General features: G+C 43.5%; 1 protein-coding gene across 1 annotated transcript in view; it reads left to right on the top strand.

Moving 5' to 3' along the window:
* The window catches only part of LOC140187780 (sodium/potassium-transporting ATPase subunit beta-1-interacting protein 3), a 521,560-nt gene that overhangs the window by 258,455 nt on the left and 238,225 nt on the right, over positions 1–24,880 (top strand). The window contains exons 2-3 of the mRNA XM_072243537.1: positions 4,060–4,197; positions 16,377–16,457. Coding sequence (XP_072099638.1) covers positions 4,060–4,197; positions 16,377–16,457 — 219 coding nt within the window. The remainder of the gene's footprint in view (positions 1–4,059; positions 4,198–16,376; positions 16,458–24,880) is intronic.

Below are 24,880 nucleotides of genomic sequence, written 5' to 3'. Positions count from 1 at the left end.
TTGGGTTCTGGAAACATCCTTGTGTTCCTGCACACTTTCGAGCTTATTGCATCCCTCCTCTAGCAGTCTGGCAAAATTTGACCTCAATATTCCAAATGCTGCCTCGCCAAATCTTGTATAACTGCAATAGAAAATCCCAACTTCTGTACTCAATGCACTGACCAATGTGTCAACAGCCTTTTTCACCATCTTATCTATCGGGGACACCATTTTCAGTGAACTATGTACTTGTACTCTCAGGTCCCTTTGTTCTATATCATTCTCCAGGGCCCCACCTTCCACTGTGAAATTACTACCCTGATTTGCTTCCTCAAAATGCAATACGGCACATTTATTCAAATTAAACTTCACCTGCCATTCTTCAGTCCACTTGCCCAGCTGATCCCAATCCCTCTGTAAATCCTGATAACTATCTCCACTGCCTTCTAGATGTTTGGTGTAAAGCCTATCCTCTTCTACATTTCAGTGAAGGAATCAGCAATGACAGATCAAAGTTCAAAGTACATACGTCACCGAATACCAACTTGAAATTCATTGTCTTGCAGGCATTCACAGTAGAACAGAGAAATACAATAGAATCAATGAAAAATTGCACACAAGCAATGATTTCCAAACAACTAAAAGACAAACTATGTAAATAAAAAAATAATGAGAACATATGCTGTGGGGTCCTTGAAAGTGTCGCCAGAGCTTGCAGGATTCACTCAGAATTGAGGTGAGTGAAGCTATCCATTCTGGTTCAGGAGCCTGATGGTTGAAGGGTAATAACTGTTCCTGAACCAGTTGGTGTAGGACCTAAGAGTACTGTACCTCCTTCCCAGTGGCAGTGAGAAGAGAGCATGTCCTAGATGCTGGGGGGGTCGGTGCGGGGGGTTTCTTGATGATGGATACTCTTCCAGCAATGCTCCTTGCAGAGGTATTCAATTGTGCGGAGGGCTTTGTCTGTGGTGATCTGGGCTGTGTCCACCAATTTTTGTAGGCTTTTTCATTCCTGGGGATTGGTGTTTCCTTACCATGCCATGAGGCAACCTGTCAGGATACCATCCACTGTGCCCAGATAAAGCTCTATGCACGGTGTAGACTCGATGTGCATGCTTATAGACGTGTAGGTGTATGCACTATGTGTTCTGACTGAGACTGGCATACTTATGGTCCTGGAGTGTGGATTATGAAGGTTGAAGGGTTCCTTATTCATCCATTTCATTCCAGCTGGGATATTGTTGGACATGAGTGTGTTTTTGTGCTGAGTAAGATTGAGGATGATACATTCTTGCTTGATTCCTGTTTATACACCAGGTCAATTGTGGGACTGTTGGCTAGGATCATGGCATCATGTAGCAAGCGTAGAACAGTAAAAATAATTTCAAAAGACTGCTAAATTTGAAAAAAAGACTTTTCATATTCAATGTCAGATAAAGGAGTCAGGGATTTAGTTTCAGGTTGAAGAAGCTCATGCTTTTGCTGCACATGAAGTGTAAGTCCATTTTACCAATTGATGGCATGTGTGCATTTCTAGAAGGAACTCTTCAGCCAATGGAGTGAGCTGCTTTGGAAAGATTCCTATAACGACCATCCCTGTGTTGGACAAAGGGTAAATCCCTGTTATTACTACATTTGGATTCTTCCCTTTGTTTGAAAATATCACATTCATGGGTCTGTTGAACCCTGGTTAGACCACACTTGGAATATTGTGTTCAGATTTTTTTTTTGTGCGGGAAGAGGGATTTTGGGGTCAATGAACCTGATCAGTTTTATTCTTAGATAGGCATATGGATGTTAGAAAAATGGAGAGCTATGTAGGAGGGAAAGGTTAGATTGATTTTAGAGTAGGTTCAAAGATATGTAGAAGGGCCTTTACCGTGCTATAATGCTCTTTTTTCTGTTTATTGTAAAACTGACCTTATTTATTACCAGGTTTTGGGGGGGAAAATCACCTGCACTTACCAGGAGAAGGAAGTCAGCTGGTCCAGCACACATGCTGTTCTTAACCTGCAACAATGTAGTTTACTCTGAACCAAGCCTTTGAGATGTCCTGGCAAGTCATTCAGTTCCTTCAGCTAATAGCTCATGACCAAATGCCGGAGTTCAGTTCAAAATGGGCAGCAAATATCCTGTGAATCAATATTAAAAATATTGATTGCTAGATATAATCAGAAGCAGATCATTATCTGTTCTCCTATTGCCTTTTCTATTCACGTGACCAAACCCTGTGTAGGACAGGGATGAATAGTTCTTTTACACTGAGTAGCTCACTCCAGAAAGCATGTATCTATAGATAAACTCTGGCTAAGAGAATTATTAGAACATGTTATCATCAGGTTCCCGACAATGTCCATAAATGTTCACTCTACAGCAGAAGTCATAGAGAGAGACAGCATGGAAACAGGCCTTGTAGCTCCCCAGCCATCAAGCACCCATTTTCATGCTAATCCTACCCTAACCATTTTATTCTCTCCATATTCCCATGTGCTTTCTCCAGACTCTCTCATTCATGACACTACCAGAGCAGTTTACTGTGGCTGATTAAACTTTCTAACCACCTATCCATTTTGGGATGAGAGAGGAAGCAGGCAGCACCCAAAGTCAGGATTGAACCTGGGTTGCTGGAGTTATGAGACACCAGCTCTAGTACTGTGCCATCTGCTACTGTTTGATAATGATCAGTATTAAGGGTTCTGGCTACTTTCATTGTACTTCATATTCTCCCTAGAGAAATTGTGGTCAATTTTTATCCACACAGTATAACAAGTAAGTATTTAATGAAACCGTCACATGTGTTCTACTGACAGTTTTTAATCAATAATGGATTTTCATGAATTTGCATTAGGAAAAATGCAATTAAATGTTAGAATTTTCTTATTATGGTTGCATATATTAATAGATAAATTAAGGTTCCTGTAACTGTCAAAGCAGATAGTTTATTTCATTCTTCTCTGGATTAACACTGAATATTTTATATTGATTTGGTGTTTAATGACATGAGTATAGCAAGGCATGGAACAATGAAAAGCTTGAGAGATCACTGGGTATGTGTGACTGAGCGGAGTAACCCAATTCTTCAATCTACTATTTCCATTGTGGACATTTTTTGTGTGATGCTATTTTAAACGGTCATTGTAAATTTAACTGAGTTTCTGCTTTGGGTGCAATCACTCAAAATTTAGTCTAAATTAATCCAGTTTTGAATAAAAGCAACACACACAAAAGTTGCTGGTGAACGCAGCAGGCCAGGCAGCATCTCTAGGAAGAGGTGCAGTCGACGTTTCAGGCCGAGACCCTTCGTCCTGACTGCACCTCTTCCTAGAGATGCTGCCTGGCCTGCTGCATTCACCAGCAACTTTTATGTGTGTTGTTTGAATTTCCAGCATCTGCAGAATTCCTGTTGTTTCCAGTTTTGAATAGTCTTTTTCCTACCCCCACCGAGTTTCCACTCTCATTCCTTTGCGTATGCCCAACGTACAAGCTGGAAAATTCCTCATATGTTTAAGATTGTTAATTTGGCAACAGTGTCAAAAAGAGCTTCCATTAAAGTAAGCTGGCATTTTACAGTCTTTAGATTTTGAGATTTGACCTTGAAGCATATGTAGAGCTATTACTCACTTTTTAGAGTACAGTGGTTTAATCTCTGAGTAAACAAAGCAAAAAGTATTTTCAGAAATAACTAAAGATAATACCTAATGCTAGCTTTGTGACTGAAAGTTCTAGCTGAAATGTTAAAGCTTACCTGAAGTGTGTAATTAGTGGTGACTCTTAATAATGGACATTTGTCAAGGTTCAGAAAACTGGCGTAGATGATTGTGAAAGTTTATGGAAACTCAGTTTATTCTGAAACGTTGATGTGATAAGTGTTTCTAATTAATTTATGAGATTCTAAAGGGGATATTCATAGCTATTTATATTTTATACCTTGTGAGCTTTTAACTTAAAATGTCTCTGGTATTTTAAGCTTGGTGAACTGCATTTATAGATGTCAATCATAATATGTACTGTACCATAAGTCTATGAGGTGAATGTGTATTGCACAACTTCTAAAAAGCATTTTCTTGTTTTCTCTCTTAGTTGGCAGCATTGGAGAGACAGATCTTTGATTTTCTGGGTTACCAGTGGGCTCCTATACTGGCCAACTTCCTTCATATAATTGTTGTCATTCTGGGATTGTTTGGGACAATTCAATACAGGCCTCGCTACATTGTGGTGGTAAGTTGTGAAATTAGATATTTGCATTAAAATAAAAAAAATTCATCCTGTGACAAATAATATTACCATGAATAGAGTCATATCTTGGAGGGCAGTTAGTGATGCAAAAACTACCTTGCATTCAATCTCAAAAAAAAAGAAAGACATTAAGAATTCATTATTGTAAACACAGCTAGGTTGGGACCATCACACTGTGAATGTGTGTCCTTTTGTTCCTTTTAATGATTACATAGAAAGAAATCCTACTTCATGTCTGCACTAAAAAGGAAATACAAGATGCTGACAATAATTTCAGGAATAATAATCAATTTATATTATATTTTGTACTTCATTAGTAAAACTACTTGTTGAAATCTGAATCTACAGCCCTCAGTTTGGATCACAATCTGTGTTGCTCAGTCTCAATAACCAAAATGAGTTTTGAACGATAAATTCATGCTATCATTATGATATCACCCATGTAATATTGGATAACTTTACCTCAGCAGATAACCTCAGTTTATATATCCCTGAAATTATCACCTATGTCTGTTCTATATCTAGGCATCACAGTTCCAACAACTTCCTCACTCCACCTTCTGTATAGCTGAGGTCATCTGATGTTCTGTTACCAATGTTTCAATTGGTTACAAGACCTGTTAATCCATCACCTCTGATATGGATTAACCTCCAATTAGATTATGAAGACACGTAGTCCCCTTTTATTGTCATTTAGTAATGCATGCATTAAAAATGATACATTATTTCCTCCTGTATCACAAAACACAGGACAAACCAAGACTGAAAAACCTGACAAAACCACATAATTATACACATAGTTACAAACAGTGTAACAATACCATAACTTGATGAAGAAAGTCCGTGAGCACAGTAAAGTTCAATGTTTCTCAAATGTCCCACATCTCACGCAGACGGGAGAAGGAAGAAAAACTCTCCCTGCCATGCCGACCACAATCCGACTCTGAGTCATCCGAAAACTTCGAGCTCTGATCAGCTCTCCGACACCGAGTACTGAGTGCCATCTCTGTCCGAACGATTCGACCTCCTTCTCGGTTGCCAAAAGCAGGCAAGGCCGGGGATTTTGAGGTCTACCCTCCGAAAGATTCCCGACCACACAGTAACGACAGCAGTGGATGGGCATTTCAGAAATTTCTCCAGATGTTCCTCTGTGCTTTCACGTCCATTCTCCATCAAATCAGAATTGTCCACGGCCCCTATTTAACAGATACGATATCATTTTTCACCGGAGAGCTGCGCACACGCGGCGTGCTGCCATCATCTTAAGCACTGATTTAAAATTATTGCCAATATTTTCAAACCCCTTTTGTCAATCCCAACCTGTGAACATTTCCCAGTTCAATTATCCTCATAGGGTATTCCCTCTGGGATGAATTTGCCATCCCTAATGGTACTTATTCCATGTGTTCAACTGCCATGCACTAAAATTCCCCCTGTAAATCTCTCTACCTCTCTACATTCCTACCATTAAAGCTCTCCTTGAAATTCATCTCTTTGATCACAAGTGAACATCTTCCCTTTTATCTTTTTGGACTTGTTATCGTTTTTAGTTGTACAATACTGCTAAGAGATGTCCTGGGGTGTTTTACTGTAGTAAAAGCTCTATATAAAAGAAACACTTGTCTTTTTGCAGTGTATTGTGTAGATGGAATGTAACTGATTTCTGCAATTCTAGATCAAATGGTAATGATTTTTTCTGGATCTGATGAGGTCTCCATTCAAGGGAGATGCTGTTCCAGTGCAGGTGAATTAATGAAAATGAAATAGTTAGAACTAGGAAACTAGAAAGAAGGGGAACGGGAAGTGTCATAAGCCCCACATTTCCTTCTCTTTGAAAGGCTGTTGTTTCGTGTTTTAAAGATTAAAATGTATGGCTCAGAAATTGTGTCAAGTAGCCTCTATTATGCAAATTAATCTTCTCATGCCCCTGCAAAAAAAAATAATTCAAGAAGTATAGAAACTTGACTGCTAGGTGCTCTAATCATCAAAAATTAATAATGACAAAGGAAGATGGAGTAATAGGTGGTGGCTTGGTGTGCAGCTCCAATGGGAGTCAACAAATATTCCTGTTTGAAACTATTACAGCTGAAATCCACAGTCACAGCCATGGGTACTTCGGTAAGCAACATTGTTTTAAGACTATTAAAAAATCTACTGTCCCTCAAAATCGGCGGGCCCTGGACGGCAAATTTAGGACTGGAGTCCTGAAGAAGGGCCTTGGCTCAAAATGTTGACTGTTTACTCTTTTCCATAGATGCTGCCTGACCTGCTGAGTTCCTCCAGCATTTTGTGTGTTACATTAGTATGGTTCCCCTTTAAGAAAATAGAAGCTTGTCTCCAGGTACAATGGAAACACAGAGGCCTTAGACTCCCACTCCTGACTATCCAGCTGGCAAATATACAATCTCTGGAAAATAAAATTGAAGACCTCAGAGCAAGATTGCAATACCAGAGAGACATCAGGGTCTGCTGTGTACTTTGCTTCACAGAAATATGGCTCACCTCCACCATTTTGGATGCAGTGCTGCATTACAATGGTGTCACCATCCACCAGAAAGGCAGGACACCCAAGTCTTTTAAGGGTAGAGAAAGTAGAGTATGCTTTATGATGAATTCATTGTGTGCACAGACATGGCGGTTCTGTTTCAGTGCTGCTCACTTGACCTCAAACATCTAGTAGTCATCATCCATTTTATCTGCCGAGGGAGTTTTCTGCCATTATCCTGGTTGCCATGTACTGGAGAAGCTGAGCACCATGATCAGCCATCACGAAACACCACATCCTTGCTGGGGATTTCAACCAGACCAGCTTGAAGAAGTCTCTGACCAGTTACCACTGACATATCACCTGTGGAACCAGAGGAGCCAACACACTTGACCACTGTTATACCATCAAGAAGAATGATAATCATAACATATCACGTCCACACTTTGGAAAGTCTGATTAACTGGCTATACTTCTACTCCTGGCATACAGACAGACTAAAGACCGCAGCACCAGCAGCGTGGACCAAGAAGGTATGGTCAAGGTAAGGTGGACTTACAGAACTACTCTGAGTCAGTGGACTGAATAATATTCAGGATCCATCTTTGAATCTGAATGAATACTCCAGTTGTCACCATCTACATCAACACCTGTGTGGATGAGTGTGTGCCTTCAAGACCATGCCAGACATACCCCAACCAAAAGCTATTGAAGAACCAGGTGCTTCGTAGCTCCTGAGTGCTAGATCTATGGAACTTAAGACCAGTGATCCAGAACTATGCAAGAAGTCCAGGTATGACCTTATGAAGGCTATTTTAAGAGTGAAGGAAATACTTTGATTCAAGTTAGAGACAGAATTGGATGCACATCAGCTCTGGCAAGGTTTGTAGGCTATTACTTTCTATGAAACAAAATTTAACATCATGAATGGCCATGATCTTCACTCTCATCTGAGCTCAACACCTTTTATATGTGTTTTGAAAGAGAAAATAAAATTACACCTGTGTAAATCCAATCAGCATCTGGTGACCCTGTGATCTTTGTCTCAGAGGACAACTTCAGAACATCTTTCAAGATGGTGAACCCTCACATGGCATTAGGCCCTGATGATGTACCTGGTGGGGCACTGGAAAGCTGTACCAACCAACTGGTGGGAGTGCTTAAGGACATCTTCAATCTCTTATTGTTGCAGTCAGAGTTTCCCACCTATTTCAAAAGGGTGACACGTCATACCAGTACTCAAGAAGAGCAGGGTGAACTGCCTCAACAATTATCACCCAGTTGCGCTCACATCTACTGTGATGAACTGCTTTAAAAGGTTTGTCATGGCCAGAATCAACTCCAGCCTAAGCAAGGAACTGGAACCCCTGCAATTTGCCTTTCGCTAGCAGTAGTTCTACAGTGAATGCAATCTCACTGGCTCTCCAGTCGGCCTCTGATCACATATACGATATCAATACTGACATCAGTCTGCTGCTTATTGATTACAGCTCAATGTTCAACACAGTTATACCCTCTATTCTAATCAACAAGCTCTGAAACCTGGGCCTTTGTGTTTTCCTCTGCAACCATTTATACAGATTGAAAATAGTATCACCCCCTCGCTTTCAATCAACACTGACACATCAAGGATGCGTACTTAGCCCACTGCTGTACTCTCTTTATACCCACAACTGTGTGGCTAGGAACATCTCAAACATTTTCTATAAATTCGTAGATGACACAACTATCTTTGGCAGAATTTCAGATGGTGATGAGGAGGCGTACAGGAGTGAGATAGGTCATCTGGTTGAATTGTGTTGCAACAGCAACCTTGCATTCAACATCATTAGGACCGAGGAATTGATTGATGACTTGAAGAGGAAAGCTCCACACACTTGTCTTTATCGAGGGATCAGCAGTGGAAAATGTGAAGATCTATCCTGGGCCCAGTATGTTGGTGCAATTACAAAGAAGGCTCAATAGTGATTATATTTAATTGGGAATTTGAAGAGAATTAGTATGTCACCAAAGACACTGTCAAATTTCAAACTTTCAGATGTACCGTGGAAAGCATTCTAACTGGTTGCATCACCATCTGGTATGGAGGGGTCACTGCACAGTACTGTATTAGAAAAAGCTGCAGAAGGTTGTACATTCAGCCAGCTCTATCGTGGGCACTAGTCTCTCCAGCGTCAAAAAGGGACATCCATCTTTAAGGACCTCCATCACCCAGGACATGCTGTCTTCTCATTGCTACTATCAAGGAGGAGGTACAGGAGCATGAGGACACATACTCAACATTTAGGAACAGCTTCTTCCCTTCCACTATTAAATTTCTGATACATACCCCTACCATCTATGTACCTATCCAAACCACTTAAATGTTGAAATCGAGCTCGCAAGCACCACTTGTGCTGGAAGCTCATTCCACACTCTCACGACCCTCTGAGTGAAGAAGTTTCCCCTCATGTTCTCTTTAAACTTTTCTCCTTTCACCCTTAACCCAGGTCCTCTGGTTGTAGTCCCAGCCAATCTCAGTGGAAAAGCCTGCTTGCATTTATCTTATCTATACCCCTCATTATTTTGTATACTTCTATCAAATCTCTTCGCAATCTTCTACATCCAAAGGAATAAAGTCTTAACCTATTCAATCTCTCCATATAACTCAGGTCCTCCAGACCCAGCAACATCCTTGTTAATTATCTCTGTACTCTTTCAATCTTGCTTACATCTTTCCTGTAGCTAGGTGAGCAATACTGCACGGAAAACTCCAAACTAGGCTTCACCAATGTCCTATACAACTTCAACATATCATCCCATCTCCTGTACTCAGTACATTGATTTATGAATACCAATGTTCCAAAAAGCTTTCTTTCCAATCCTATCTACCCGTGACGCCACTTTAAGTGAATTATGGACCTGTGTTCCCAGATACCATTGTTCCACCACATCCCTCAGTGCCCTACCCTTCACTGTGTAAGACCTACCCTGGTTGGTCCTGCTGAAGTGCAACACATTGATATGCATTTGAAAACGCAAACAACAGGAATTCTGCAGATGCTGGAAATTCAAGCAACACACATCAAAGTTGCTGGTGAACGCAGCAGGCCAGGCAGCATCTCTAGGAAAAGGTACAGTCGACGTTTCAGGCCGAGACCCTTCGTCAGGACTAACTGAAGGAAGAGTTAGTAAGAGATTTGAAAGTGGGAGGGAGGGTGCATATGTCTGTGTTAAATTCCATTTGCCATTTTTCAGCTCATATTTCCGCCCATATTTCCAGCTGATGCTGAAAACCATGATAGCCTTCCTTGCTGTCCACCTAAGCCCTAAGCTTGGTGTCATCTGAAAATTTGCTGATCCGGTTAACCACATTATCATCTAGATCATTGATATTGATGACAAACAGCAATGGACCCAGCACTGATCCCTGCAGCACACCAGTAGTCGCAGGCATCTACTACCACTCTCTGGCTTCTCCATAAAGCCAGTGTTTAATCCAGTTTATTATCTCATCTTGAATGCCAAGCAACTGAACCTTCTTGACCAACCTCCCATGTGGGACCTTGTCAAATGTCTTGCTAAAGTCAGTGTAGACAATATCCACTACCTCACCTTCATCCACTTTCCTAGTAACTTCCCCAAAAAACTATGATTGGTTAGACATGACCTACCATGCATGAAGCCAGACTGACTATCCTTAATCAATCCATGTGTGTCCAAATACTTGTATATCTAGACCCTTCGAATACCTTCCAAAAACTTTCCAACAACTGATCTCTGATTCGCCTGCCTATAACTTCATGGTTATTGTTTAGAGCCATTCTTAAACAGTGGAACAGCACTGGCTATCTTCCAATCATCTGTTTCCTCTCTGGTCACTGAGGATGATATACTGTAAATATCTCTACTATGGCCCCTGCAGTTTCTGCACTTGCCTCCCATAGGATCCGAGTCATCACCATGTCAGGCCCTGGGGATTTATCCACCCTAATTTTGCCTCAGGATAGCAAACAACTTCTCTGTAATCTGTATAGGGCTCATGACTTTGCTGCTGATTTGCCTCACTTCTATAGACTCTGTGTCCAACTCCTGTATAAATACAGATGCAAAAAATCCATTTAACATCTCCCCTATCTCTTTTGGCTCCACACATCCATTACCATGCTGATCTTCCAGGGGACCAATTCTGTCCCTTGCAATCCTTTTGCTCTTAACATATTTGTGGAATCCCTTAGGATTCTCCTTCACCCTGAGCAAGTTCATGCCTTCTTTTAGCCCTCCTGATTTCTTTCCTGTGTGTTTGCTTGCATATATTATATTCCACAAGCACCCCATTTATTCCTATTTGCCTACACTTGCTATGCACCTCGATTTTTCTGTTAATCACAGCCGCGATATCTCTTGAAAACCAAGATTCCCTACACTTGTTATCTTTTCCTTTTATTCTGTCAGGCACATTTAAGCTTTGTACTCGCAAAATTTCACTTTTGAAGGCCTCCCATTTTACAAGTACACCTTTGCCAGAAAACAGTCTGTCTGAACCCACACTTGCCAGATAATTTCTGATACCATTAGAATTGTCCTTTCTCCAATTTAGAATCTCAACCCGTGGGCCAGACCTATTTTTTTTTGCATATTTACTTTAAAACTAATGGCATTGTGGTCACTAGATGGAAAGTGTTCCCCTGTACAAACATTTGTCATCTGCCCTGTCCCATTCCCTAATACCAGTATTGTACATTTCTCATAGGGACTTCTACGTACTAATTAAGGAAACTTTCCTGAACACATTTGATGAACTCTATCCCATCTAGTCCTCTGACAGTATGTGAGTACCAGTCAATACGTGGAAATTTAAAATCACCTGCTATAGCAACCTTATGTTTCTTACAACAGTCTGCGATCTCTCTACATGTGTGTTCCTCTCAATTCCTCAGTCTGTTGGGTGGTATGTGATATAGCTGCATTAATGTGGTCATAAGTTTCTTCCTCAGTTCCACTCAGAGCACCTCACTAGATGAGCTCTCCAGTCTGTCCTAACGGAGCACTGCCGTGACGTTTTCCCTGACTAGTAATGCCACCCCTCATTTATTCGTTCCCACTCTGTCACATCTAAAACAACAGAACTCTATTATTGAGCTGCCAGTCCTGCCCCTCCTGCAACCAAGTCTCATTAAGACCTAAGATACACATTTCTGATTTTCTTTGCAAGACCATCCAGAATCACACTGTGGAAATCAGGTATTTGAAGATTAATTTCCTGCTTTCAATCCCCCATTCTCTATCTCTGCTGAACACAAAGGCCTTGCATTTCCGAGAAGCAATATTCCCAAATTCAGTGCCATTGCAGCATCAGTAAATTGGTTTTGTTTTGCTGTATAGTAAAGCAAGTAAAAGAGAGTGGAGACAGGCTTTAAAATCACGAGAACCAACACCAGAGTTCGAACCCACTGATCTTGATTGATGAAGCTGAATCCCACCATGGTAATGCAGAGTTTAAATTCAGTAGTTAAATAAATCTGGAATTAAAAACAAAAGTAAGCATAAAAGAATTGAACTATTGTAAAAAGTTCAATTTTGAACATACGTGTGTCTCCCCCCTCTCCCCCCCCTCTCCCCCCCCTCTCCCCCCCCTCTCCCCTCTCTCTCCCCCCTCTCCCCCCTCTCCCCCCTCTCCTCCCCCTCTCCGTCCCCTCTCCCCCCCCTCCCCCTCTCTCCCCCCCCCTCTCTCTCCCCCCCTCTCTCTCCCCCCCCCTCTCTCTCTCTCCCCCCCTCTCTCTCTCTCCCCCCCCTCCCTCTCTCTCCCCCCCCTCCCGTAAATCTGCTGTCTTTGCTTAGTCACGCCTCTGGGACTCCAGATCCACAAATGTTATTGACTCTAACTGCCTCCTTTGTTCAGGGTAAATAAAAATGGAAAATGTTGCTGGCGATACCTGCAACCTGTGAACCTGAAGAAAGTATAATTGAAGGAAAACAACACTCAACTAACAGCAGTGGCTGATACAACAATGAATCAAAAGTCACCTTTTGGCTCATGTGGCTCAGAATCAGATTCATATTGCTGTGAAAATTGTGCAGCAGTACAGTGAAATACATTAAAAAACTATTAGTTACAATCAGAAATATATATGAAAATTGTGCAAAAAGGGAGCAGAAGTGTGGGGTAATGTTTATGCTTCATGGATCTAATAGAGGGGAGAATCTGTTCCTAAAATACTGAGTGTGTGTCCTCAGGATCCTGTACCACCACCTCTGATGGTAGTAACGAGAAGAGGACATGTTCTTGATGATGAGTGTCTTTAATATTGGATGAAACATAGAAACATAGAAAATAGGTGCAGGAGTAGGCCATTTGGTCCTTCGAGCCTGCCCCACCATTCAGTATGATCATGGCTGATCATCCAACTCAGAACCCTGTACCTGCCTTCTCTCCATACCCCCGATCCCTTTAGCCACAAGGGCCATATCTAACTCAATGCTGCTGCCTTGAGATGTCACCTTTTGAAGATGTCCTTGATGATATGGAGGCTAGTATCCATGATGGAGCTGACTGAATCTTCAACCCTCTGCGACTTTTATCGACTGGAGCCTCTGTATCAGGTGGTGATTTGACCAATTAGAACGCTCTCTGCCGTACATCTGCAGAGATTTGTTAGAGTCTTTGGTGACAAACCAAATCTCAAACTCATAGTGAAGTATAATCACTGGCACCCCCTCTTCAGGATTGCATCAATATGTTGGCTATACAGTGGCCACTTTATTAGGCACTCTTGCATATCTGCTCATTAATTCAAATATCTAATCTGCTAATCACGTGGCAGCAACTTAATGCATAGAAGCATGTAGACATTGTCAAAAGATTCAGTTGTTGTTCAGACCAAACATCAGCATGGAGAGGAAATGTGATTTATGTGACTGACTGTGGAATGATTGTTGGTGCCAGATGGGGTGGTTTGAGTATCTCAGAAACTGGGATTTTCATGTACAGCAGTCTCTAGAGTCTACAGAGAATGGTGTGATAAACAAAAATCATTCAGTGAGCAGCAGTTCTGTTGGTGAAAGCACCTTGTTGATGAGAGAGATCAGAGGAGAATGGCCAGTCTGATTCAAGCTGACAGGAAGGCAATGGTAACGCAAGAAACTAGGCGTTTCGAAAGTGGTGTGCAAAGGAGCATTGCTGAATGCACGAGATGCAGAACCTTGAAGTGAATGGGCTACAGCAACAGAAGATCATGAACATGCACTCAGTGGCCAATATATTAGGAACAGGAGGGACCTAATAAAAGTGGCCATTGAGTGTCTTATGATCTCAAGTTTTTCACTGTACCTCACCACATGTAGTAATAATAATGAACCAAATTACCAGTTCAATTTCCCATTGTCCCCTGTATGTATACAACTCTGGGTTCCCAGTTTTGAGTACAGAGGTGTTCCAATGTGTGGTTAATGATGGAAAACACAAAGAGCTTTAATAAACATGGGTTACTTGCTTGAGGTTTTTCTCAGACTACACTCACGATGCCAAGTGAGTATTCAGTGCAATGAGAGCCAAGTGAACTGCTTAATAATACAATGAACAGGACAACTGACTCCTGAGATATCCCTATGGGTGCCCTTATCAGGTTTACTGGTTGAAGAGTTGAGAGCAGCTGTGACCTTAACTGCCTCAAGCAGTACACAACATTTGGTTGTCTGTCACTGGAGGTTTGTGGACCAGATGGTAAGGAGAGTTAGCAGCCTCCCTTGTGATCATGAGTGCCATCATTATGTCCTGTCTCTCTACTCCCTGGCAGTCAATCTGCTTTGGGTAGCTTGTTCAGTGGGTCATTCAGCACCCACTCCCACGTCAACTCTCTTCGTCCCCTCCTGTTTATTTTTTGGTGAATGCTAACGTACCAATACAACTGTACCATGGAACAAACACGTTCAGCTGTTATGGCCAATCCTCCCAGCAAGCAGCAGGTGACACCGGGGTGCTAGAAGGAAATTTTCTCAAGAAGTTTCTCAAAGTGAACAATTAAGTGAAGTAGAAGAAAGTCATACTCACCAAAAATTCAACTAAGGTACAAGATTGATCCTTCTAGCTTTTCCAACAAAGATCACTTCCATAAATCTGGTTAATGCTTTTTCAAATCACTGACTAATACTGTGAAAGGGAATTAGTTTATAGTAATTCAAAGATAACTGGTATAATGCACACTGATTTTAAAATTAACAGTTACTCTTTGCACAATATGTAAATGTGTCTATTGATGAGGCTGTCAAGGCTACAAATAAGATAATATCACCCCCTTCTGAAATGCACTTGGATTTTCTATTATGGCCACAGTACACAATACCTATATCTTGTACCAATGAGACATTCTTTGGCGATATTGAAAGGGGAATCCTTAACTTCCCTAGCTGCACTAGATAAATCCTGTGCACCTATATGTGAACTAAGTATTATCTCTCGAGGAAGGTGAATCCAAAAGCAGACAGGGGCAACAGAAACCTGTATCAGAAATATGAGATTGTGCAGGGGCAGAAGTGAGTATATTTGCTATTATTAAGGATAATGTTCAAGGTAAATTTATCATCAAAATACATATACGTCACCATATACAAGCCTGAGATTCATTTTCTTGTGTGCATTCACAGTAAAAGTGAAGAAATATAATAGAATCAGTGATTAATCAGGGCATGAAAGGATATGGAGAAAAGGCAGGAGATTGGGTCTAAGAGAGAAAATGGATCAGCCATGATGAAATGTGGAGCAGACTCGATGGACCAAATGGCCTAATTCTGCACCTGTGTCTTATGGGCTAAAGACTGCATCCAACAAGACAGACAAACACCATAGTGTAAAATACAATAAATTGTGCAAATACAAAAGGGGGGGGGAGCAATAAATATTGAGAAGATGAGGTGAAGAGTCCTTGAAAGTGAGTCCATAGATGGTGGGATTGGCTCAGTAATGGGGTGAGTGAAGTTATCCCCCTCTGGTTCAAGAGCCTGATGTTTGAGGAGTAATAACTGTTCCTGAACCTGGTGGTTTAGCTTCTGAGGCTCCTGTACTTTGTTCTTAATGGCACAGTGATCATTTCCTTGTTCATTGGCACATTGCAGTTGCAATGTGTACCATCTCAAAAATGCACAGTTGCGAACACTCCCAAATTTAAATAGATTATCCAGCTTCATACATGTTGAATGTTGACATGGACAAGTTAACTGGAGATATGAGGAATTTATGGAATTTCAAGGGTTTATCACTCAGTACGATATTGCTTTCCTAAGTACTTAAGAGCTGAAGAAGGTTAAATCTCAAGGAGAGAATATTTAATCAGATCATGTTGAACACTCCAAAATCTGCTTTACTAATAATTGCTGAGGTTCTGCTGTACAACAGCTATAAAAAGAAACAATCTAAAATTTCTGCTTTCAAGCATGCTTTTCTCTCCACTCTCTGCCTATGAGCAATGGCAATAATGTTTTGCCAGCATCTCAAAAAATGGAACTGCTTTAAGCATATTTTTGACAAAGCATGCATTTCTATTTAAGGTTTATTTTTAGTGTCTTCATATTATTGGCTTTAATTCCTTAAGGTTTGTTGGACAGTTGATGGGAGAGGGGCAAGAGAAACAAAATTCTACGTGCATTCACTTGGGTACTTTATTAATGATTTAACTATTTTTCTTTCTCTTTTTGTGACTAGTACACTATTTGGACAGCCTTGTGGGTTGCCTGGAACGTATTCATCTTCTGCTTCTATTTGGAGGTTGGAGGACTCTCAAAGGTAAGGATCATCTTTGACAACCAGCATTATATCCAAAGTAGCAACACACATCAAAGTTGCTGGTGAACGCAGCAGGCCAGGCAGCATCTCTAGGAAGCGGTACAGTCGATGTTTTGGGCGGAGACCCTTCGTCAAGACTAACTGAAAGAAGAGCTAGTAAGAGATTTGAAATTGGGAGGGGGAGATCCGAAATGATAGCCCATCCTCCGGGCTTCCCCTCTCCCCCTTTTCTTTCTCCCTAGGCCTCCTGTCCCATGATCCTCTCATATCCCTTTTGCCAATCACCTGTCCAACTCTTGGCTCCATCCCTCCCCCTCCTATCTTCTCCTATCATTTTGGATCTCCCCCTCCCCCTCCCACTTTCAAATCTCTTACTAGCTCTTCTTTCAGTTAGTCCTGACGAAGGGTCTCGGCCTGAAACGTCAACTGTACCTCTTCCTACAGATGCTGCCTGGCCTGCTGCGTTCACCAGCAACTTTTGTGTGTTACTTGAAATTCCATCATCTGCAGATTTCCTCGTGTTTGCGTTATATCCAAAGTAGCTGGAGTTCTTGGCTTGTAATGGTCTTGGAATGAATGCTACAGTATGTTTATGTCTTGCTACAGGAAGTTCTCCCTTTAGTTCAACAAGCATGTCATTTGCTTTCTCCTTACCTTCCATCCTTTTAATGGGTGCTCAGTTTAACTAACAAAAGTCTGCTGTAGCAAATCTTTTTCTTCCAATACCGTTAGTCTCATGCTAGTTTTTATGTTGTTAGTCAATTTGAGTCTTTACAATAAAATGTGTCTCTATATTCTGGGTTTTATTTATCTGAACAAAAAACAGTGGAATAAAATATGCCTCTGAATCCTTGAAGTTAGGTAAAGTACATCCTCTGGGCAAATTGTTTGCAGGATAATTAACCATCTTTTATTAATTGCTGCAATTTCTCTTGACTGTATGAAGCATCTTGTACTGGATAGTTCAAGGTGAAATATTTTTAGAGATAATAATTAATCTTATTATTTTTTGGACATCAAACTAAGTGCCTTTGTATACAACTATGACAAATCTGATCAGAATACTTGCATGTCTTTGCTGCTTTTGCCTGTAGAGAATAAGGACAATTATTATAAGGTATGATTCAAAATAAGTTATATTTTGAAACTCTTTCAGTGGATATGTTCCAGTTTCAGCTGACATCAAATTAAGTCAAGAAGAAAATGAATAAAAACCACACATGAATAGCTAACATTACTGAGTGAAAGAGACTAGTAGTACTCTGTAGTTGGGTCAAGTTGGCGTATGAAATCTGATCATCCTCAATGAACATTATAATTCATCACATTCCTTGAGCTTCCCACTAATGACACAGTGGGAATGTCATTTATCAAGTCACCTATTGCTCTTCCTCTAAGCTCACTTACATTTTTCAAACTATGATTTGGCGAACAGTGTCAGTTTAGACCCTGATCTCAATGTTTAAAAACTCCTACATTGTTATCAGGTGAGTAGTGACCTACTTCCAGTGGCTATGTATGCAAATTGCAGTTAGATACTGAATGTCATTCATCGTTTTCATATTTGGGCCTGCCCAGTCCATTTTGATCACGTGGAAATAATTAGAATAACCTGTGTAATTAATTTCTTCTGTGAAAGAAATTAATATTAGTGCAAAAATAGTATTAGAGAAATTAATGGTACTGAAAACAGATAAATCCCAAGCATAAGATGACACTTTCCACAAGGTTTGAGAAATGTAGCTGTGGAGATAGTGAATGTAGTAAATGTTGTCTTTCAAAAGTCCCTTTCGGATGATGAGACCTAGGAGCAGAATTAGTCCATTTGGCATGTTGTCTGCTCTGCCATTTGGTTATGGCTGATTTAATTTCCCCCTCTTGACCATTTTCTTGCCTTCACCCCATAAGCTTTGACATCCTTAATAGTTAAGAAACTTTCAACTTCACCTTCAGTCAGCTTTACTGTCTCAACCTGCAAGTTAACCTTTAGGAACTCTGCACCAAGACTCCCAGCTCTTTTCAAAACATAGAATATAGAAAAACTACAGCACAATATAGGCCCTTTGACCCACAATGTTGTGCCGACCGTGTAACCTACTCTAGAAACTGCCTGGAATTTCCTGACAACACTGCCCTCTATGTACCTATTTCAGAGTTCTATTGTATCTGCCTCCACCACTGTCGCTGGCAGGGTATTTCACATGCCCACCACTCTCTGTGTGGAAAAAGTTTCCTCTGACATCACCCCTGTACTTATTTCCAAGCGCCTTAAAACTATGCCCCTCATGTTAGCCATTTCATTCCTGGGAAAAAGCCTCTGGCTATCCACACAATCAATGTCTCTTATCATCTTATACACTTCTATCAGGTCACCTCTCATCCTCCATCACTCCAAAGAGAAAAGGCCAGGTTTACTCAACCTATTCTCAAAAGGCATGCGCGCCAATCCAGGCAATCCCACAGTGGATGAAGGTCATCACACCATATGTCTTCTGAACAACACTGTCAACTTGTGCAGCAGCTTTGAGTGTCCTATGGATACGGACCCCAAGATCTCGCTGATCCTCCACATGGCCAAGAGCTTTACCATTAATATTATATTCCATCTTCAAAGTTGACCTTCTGAAGTGAACACTTCACACTTATCTGGCTTGAGCTCCATCTGTGACTTCTCAGCCCAGTTCTGCATCCTATCAATGGCCCGCTGTAATGTCTGACAACCCTCCAGACTATCCACAACACCCGCAACTTTTGTATCATCAGCAAACTTACTAACCCACCCTTCTACTTCCTCATCCAGGTCGTTTGTAATAATCACAAAGAGGAGGGTTCCCAGAACTGATCCCTGCAGAACACCACTGGTCACGGTCCTCCATGCAGAACATGAACCATCCACAACCACACTTTCCCTTATGTGGGCAAGCCAATTCTGGATCCACAAGGCAAGGTCTCCTTGAATCCCATGCCTCCTTACTTTTTGAATGAGCCTCACATGGGGAACCTTATCGAATGCCTGAATGAAATCCATATGCACTATATCCACTGCTCTACCTTCATCAATGTGTTTTAAATCCTTAAAGAATTCAATCAGGTTCATAAGGCATCACCTGCCCTTGATAAAGCCATGATGACTATCCCTAAACAGATTATGTTTCACCAAATGCTCATTAAATTCTGCCTCTCAGGATCTTTTCCCACAACTTGCCCACCACTGAAGTAAGACTCACTGGTCTATAATTTCCTGGTTTATCTACTCCCTTCCTTGAACAAGGGAACAGTGTTTGCAGCCTTCCAATCCTCTGGTACTTCTCCTGTCCCTGTTGATGATGCAAAGATCATCGCAAGAGGCTCAGCGATTTTCTTCCTCATTTCCCACAGCAGCCTGGAGTATATCTCATCTGGTCCCAGTGACTTAACAAACTTAATACCTTTCAAAATCTCCAGCACATCCTCTTTCTTAACGTCTATACACTCGAGCGTTTTAGTTCGCTTTAAGTCACCCTCACGATTGCCAAGGTCCTTTTCACTGGTGACCTTCATTTATTCAATTTTTTCCCAATTTCTCACTTTGCTATCCTGTACCCTTTCTGACCTAATCCAAAGTTCAAACTGGATATTTGGCATTTATGTAGTTTGGGCAGCATTTTCATAGGGATCATTTTTGACCTAGCAGGGCCAATTTTGATTTCCATTTTCTCTGGTCATAAAACCAACAATAATAATTTGCCCCTTGTCTTATATAGATACTTATTCTCTTTTTTCACTGATTCCAGTTAAAAGTAAATTTGTACTGAGATGCAGAACAGAACACTGGTTTGCTGTCCTGCTTCAAGCATGGTGAGAATGGTTAATTTGAATAATCATGCCCACTTACAAACTGGCCCAAACCACTTTGATGGACACGCTGTACAATTGCATGTTAAAGAAGAACAGCCTTGTTGTGGAGACTTCTCCTCACTCTACTATGATTCAATGATTGTTATAGGAAATGAGCAATAAAACAATCCAGTGTTTAATATTAATACACGAATAGTCCTGTCTATTTACACAAAAAACAAGATGCAAAATTGATTTAAAGACAAAGCTCTGGTAATGGACCTTTTTTCTGTAAGAGACCATAAGGCATATGAGGAGAATTAGGCCATTCAGCCCATTTTCAGTTCCCCATTCCATTATGGCTGATTTATTAGCCCATTATCAATCCCTTTTTCCTGCCTTCTCCCCTGAAGCACCTTCAATTACTCCAAAAGACTGAGGTTTGGTAAAATACTGAAAGGCTTTTATTCGCTGTACAATACGACCTCCACAGTGAGTGTCTGCCCCCGGACTGAGGGGGAGGGGCAAGGCGAACACCTTTATACAGGACTCTGCAGGAGGAGCCACAGGGGCAGTCAGCAGAGGTGTGTGTCCAGACAGGTAACCGAGTTACAACATATATACATGGTTTACCACATTCACCCCTCCTTTTTAAAAAGAGTCCCGCGGGGTGAAGTGACTGACAATATTTACAAGAAGTATATTTACAGGTTAAGTCTATCAGGCGGTCGAGTCCGTCGCTGTGATCTACGTAGCACCGGTGATGGCGGTTGTGCTGGCTCCGGCCTGACTTCAGGTGCCAGCACGTTAGGCGTCGGTAATCCCTCGTGCGTGTGCGTCACGCCCGGTATGGGAGTGTCGTGTGGTGTCTGTATAGGGTTTGGGGTGCACGGTGTCTCGTAGGTACATACATTGGTGGGTACGGGGTCAATAGTCACCACGGAGTGTTCAGGGTAGAGGCTCGGAGCTCCTGCGGGCGCCAGGTCACGGATGGAGACCGTGTTCTCCCGCCCATCAGGTAAAACCACATAGGCATACTGGGGGTTCGCATGAAGTAAGTGAACCCTCTCGACCATCAGGGAGTATTTATTGCTCCTTGCATGTTTCCGAAGCAGCACTGGCCCCGGGGACGTCAGCCAAGTTGGTAGGGTGGTTCCAGTGGTCGATTTTCTGGGAAAAGAAAAGAGCCGCTCATGAGGGGTGGCATTGGTGGCCGTGCGTAACAGGGAGCGGATGGAGTGGAGTGCCTCGGGAAGGACCTCCTGCCAGCGGGAGACCGGCAGTCCCTTTGACCTGAGGGCTAAGAGTGTGGCTTTCCACACTGTGCCATTCTCCTTCTCTACCTGTCCATTCCCCCAGGGATTATAGCTCGTGGTCCTACTTTTTGCAATTCCCCTAGCCAGTAGATATTGGCGCAGCTCATCACTCATAAACGAGGACCCTCTGTCACTGTGGATATAGCATGGGTATCCGAACAGTGTGAAGAGCTTGCGCAGGGCTTTTATAACTGATGTGGTAGTGGTGTCGGGGCAGGGGATGGCGAAGGGGAACCGCGAGTACTTGTCAATTACGTTAAGAAAGTACACATTGCGGTCGGTGGAGGGAAGGGGGCCCTTAAAGTCAACACTCAGTCGCTCAAAGGGGCGGGTGGCCTTGATGAGTGGTGCCTTTTCGGGTTGGTAGAAGTGCAGTTTGCACTCTGCGCAGACTTTGCAGTCCCTGATCATCATCCTGATCTCAAGGGAGTAAGGCAGGTTCCGGGCTTTCACAAAGTGGAAAAGCCGAGTGACTCCCGGGTGGCAAAGGTCTACATGTAGGGCGTATAGCCGGTCGATCTGCGCGCTGGCACATGTTCCCCGGGGTAAGGCATCGGAGGGCTCGTTGAGCTTCCCAGGCCTGTACATGATGTCATAGTTGTAGGTGGAGAGTTCGATTCTCCACCTCAGAATTTTATCATTTTTGATTTTGCTCCGCTGCTGATTATTAAACATGAACGCGACTGAGCGCTGGTCAGTTAGCAGAGTGAACCTTTTGCTGGCAAGATAGTGCCTCCAGTGCCTAATAACTTCCACTATGGCCTGCGCCTCTTTCTCTACCGCAGAGTGCCGAATTTCAGGGCCTTGAAGGGTACGGGAGAAGAACGCCACTGGTCTTCCTGCCTGGTTGAGGGTAGCAGCCAGCGCAAAGTCTGAGACGTCACTCTCTACTTGGAAGGGAATGGCCTCATCCACCGCATGCATTGCTGCTTTGGCAATGTCCCCTTTTATGTGGTTGAAGGCCGTGTGGGCCTCGGCAGAGAGGGGGAATGTGGTGGACTTGACCGGGGGCGGGCCTTGTCTGCATAGTTAGAGACCCATTGAAAAGAAGCCCAGGCACCTTTTGAGGGCTCTGAGGGTATTGGGAAGAGGGAGTTCCAACAGGGGGCGCATACGGTCGGGGTCAGGGCCAATGACTCCATTCTCCACAACACACCCAAGGATAGCAAGTCGGGTGGTCCCAAATACACACTTGTCCTTGTTATAGGTGAGGTTGAAAGATTTGGCCGCTTGGAGAAATTTTTGGAGGTTGTTGTCGTGATCCTGCTGGTCGTGACCGCAGATGGTGATGTTATCCAGATATGGGAACGTGACCTTCAGTTGGCACTGGTCCACCATCTGGTCCATTGCCCTCCGGAAGACAGATACACCATTCGTGACACCAAAGGGGACGCGCAGGAATTGATAAAGCCTGCCGTCCGCCTCGAAGGCAGTGTAAGGGCGGTCCTCCCGGCGGATGGGGAGCTGATGGTAAGCGGATTTTAGGTCTATGGTCGAGTACACCTTGTACTGTGCTATCTGATTGACCATATCCGCGATGCGGGATAGAGGGTACGCGTCGAGCTGTGTGAACCTATTGATGGTCTGGCTATAGTCCACGGCTATCCTATTCTTCTCCCCGTTCTGAACAACGACCACCTGCGCCCTCCAAGGACTTGTGCTTGCCTCAATGACCCCCTCCCTGAACAGCCGCTTCACCTCCGACTTAATGAAAGCTCTGTCCCCCGCGCTGTACCTCCTGCTTTTAGTTGCCACAGGTTTACAGTTGGGGGTCAGGTTGGCGAACAGCGGTGGGGGAGGGATCCTGAGGGTGGAGAGGCCGCAAGTGGTGTCGGTAGTGTGGCAGTTGGCATGAGGTTGGGTGGGATGCGCGGGTCGGTGTGTGTGTGTGGTCAGTAGCGGGGTACGTGACATATCAGCACAGGGGCACACAGTCGAGGCAAGACCAATAACTTAAAGTCCCAATATTCTGTGCCCTGCACCACTAGCATCGCTACACAACCCCCCCGGATGTCTGTTGTATGCGACTCGGAGGCCATGGTGACCCTCTGACTTACCGGCCGTATCATGAGTCCACAATGCTGCACCGTGGCCGGGTGGATAAAACTCTCCGTGCTGCCTGTGTCAAACAGGCAGCTTGTCCTGTGCCCCTCCACCAGGATGTCCATCATTGACCTTGCGAGCTGGTGGGGAGCGCTTTGGTCGAGGGTCATGGAAGCCAGGGTGGGGTCGCTGTCTTGATCCGGCGCGGTGGGGTGGCCCGTGAGCACCCATTGGTCGTAGGCAGTGGGAGGTGGCGCCGACCAAGATGACGGCCCCCATGTCTTGCACGTGGTGGCGGTGTGCAGGGAAGATGGCGGTCCCCACGTCTCGCATGCGGCGCTGCTCGATCCCGCTCGCGGTTTTGACTTACAGACCTTGGCGAAGTGGCCCTTCTTTCTGCAGCTGGAGCAGGTCACGACTGGCTGCAGCCGAGGTCGATTTGCCGGCAGGTTGCAGGGTCTGCGGCACCCACGAGGCCATCGAGGGATCGCGTGCCTGGAGAGCCTCGGAGTTACGCAGAGCGGCCTCCAACGTATCAGCCAGCTCCATCGCCGAACTTAGGGTAAGATCGGCTTTTTCCGACAGCCGCTGGCACACATACACTGACCTGGTCCCCGTGACGAAGGCGTCTCTCACTAGGAGTTCTGCATGCTGCGCCGCCGTCAGCTCCTGGCAATTGCAGGCCCGCACGAGTGTCTGTAGGGCCTGGACGAACTCAGCACTCGATTCCCCGGACCATTGTTGCCGTGTCGCTAAGCGGTGCCGAGCATAGACGCTGTTTATCGGCCGCAGGCATTGTCTTTTGAGTGCGTTCATCGCGCCGTCGTAGTTCGGCTGGTCTCTGATCAGCGAATAGACCCGTGGACTGACCCTGGAGAGTAGAACTCTGCGCTTCGCTACGGGGTCGGTCGCTTTAATCTCCTCTAGATACACTTCGAAGCAGGCCAGCCAGAGTTCGAAAGCGTTTCTAGCGTCAGGCATTTGCGGATCGAGGTCTAATTTGTCTGGTCTCAGGGCCTGTTCCATGTTTTAAAATGTACAGCGAATAAAATTGAAGCACCTTCAATAGCTCCAAAAGACTGAGGTTTGGTAAAATACTGAAAGGCTTTTATTCGCTGTACAATACGACCTCAACAGTGAGTGTCTGCCCCCGGACTGAGGGGGAGGGGCAAGGCGAACACCTTTATACAGGATTCTGTGGGAGGAGCCACAGGGGCAGTCAGCAGAGGTGTGTCCAGACAGGTAACC

This window comes from Mobula birostris, chromosome 1 (assembly GCF_030028105.1).
Source record: "Mobula birostris isolate sMobBir1 chromosome 1, sMobBir1.hap1, whole genome shotgun sequence".
Taxonomy (NCBI): Eukaryota; Metazoa; Chordata; class Chondrichthyes; order Myliobatiformes; family Myliobatidae; genus Mobula; species Mobula birostris.
Note: the sequence above shows the minus strand (reverse complement) of the source record. Positions and strands in the feature narration are given on the sequence as shown.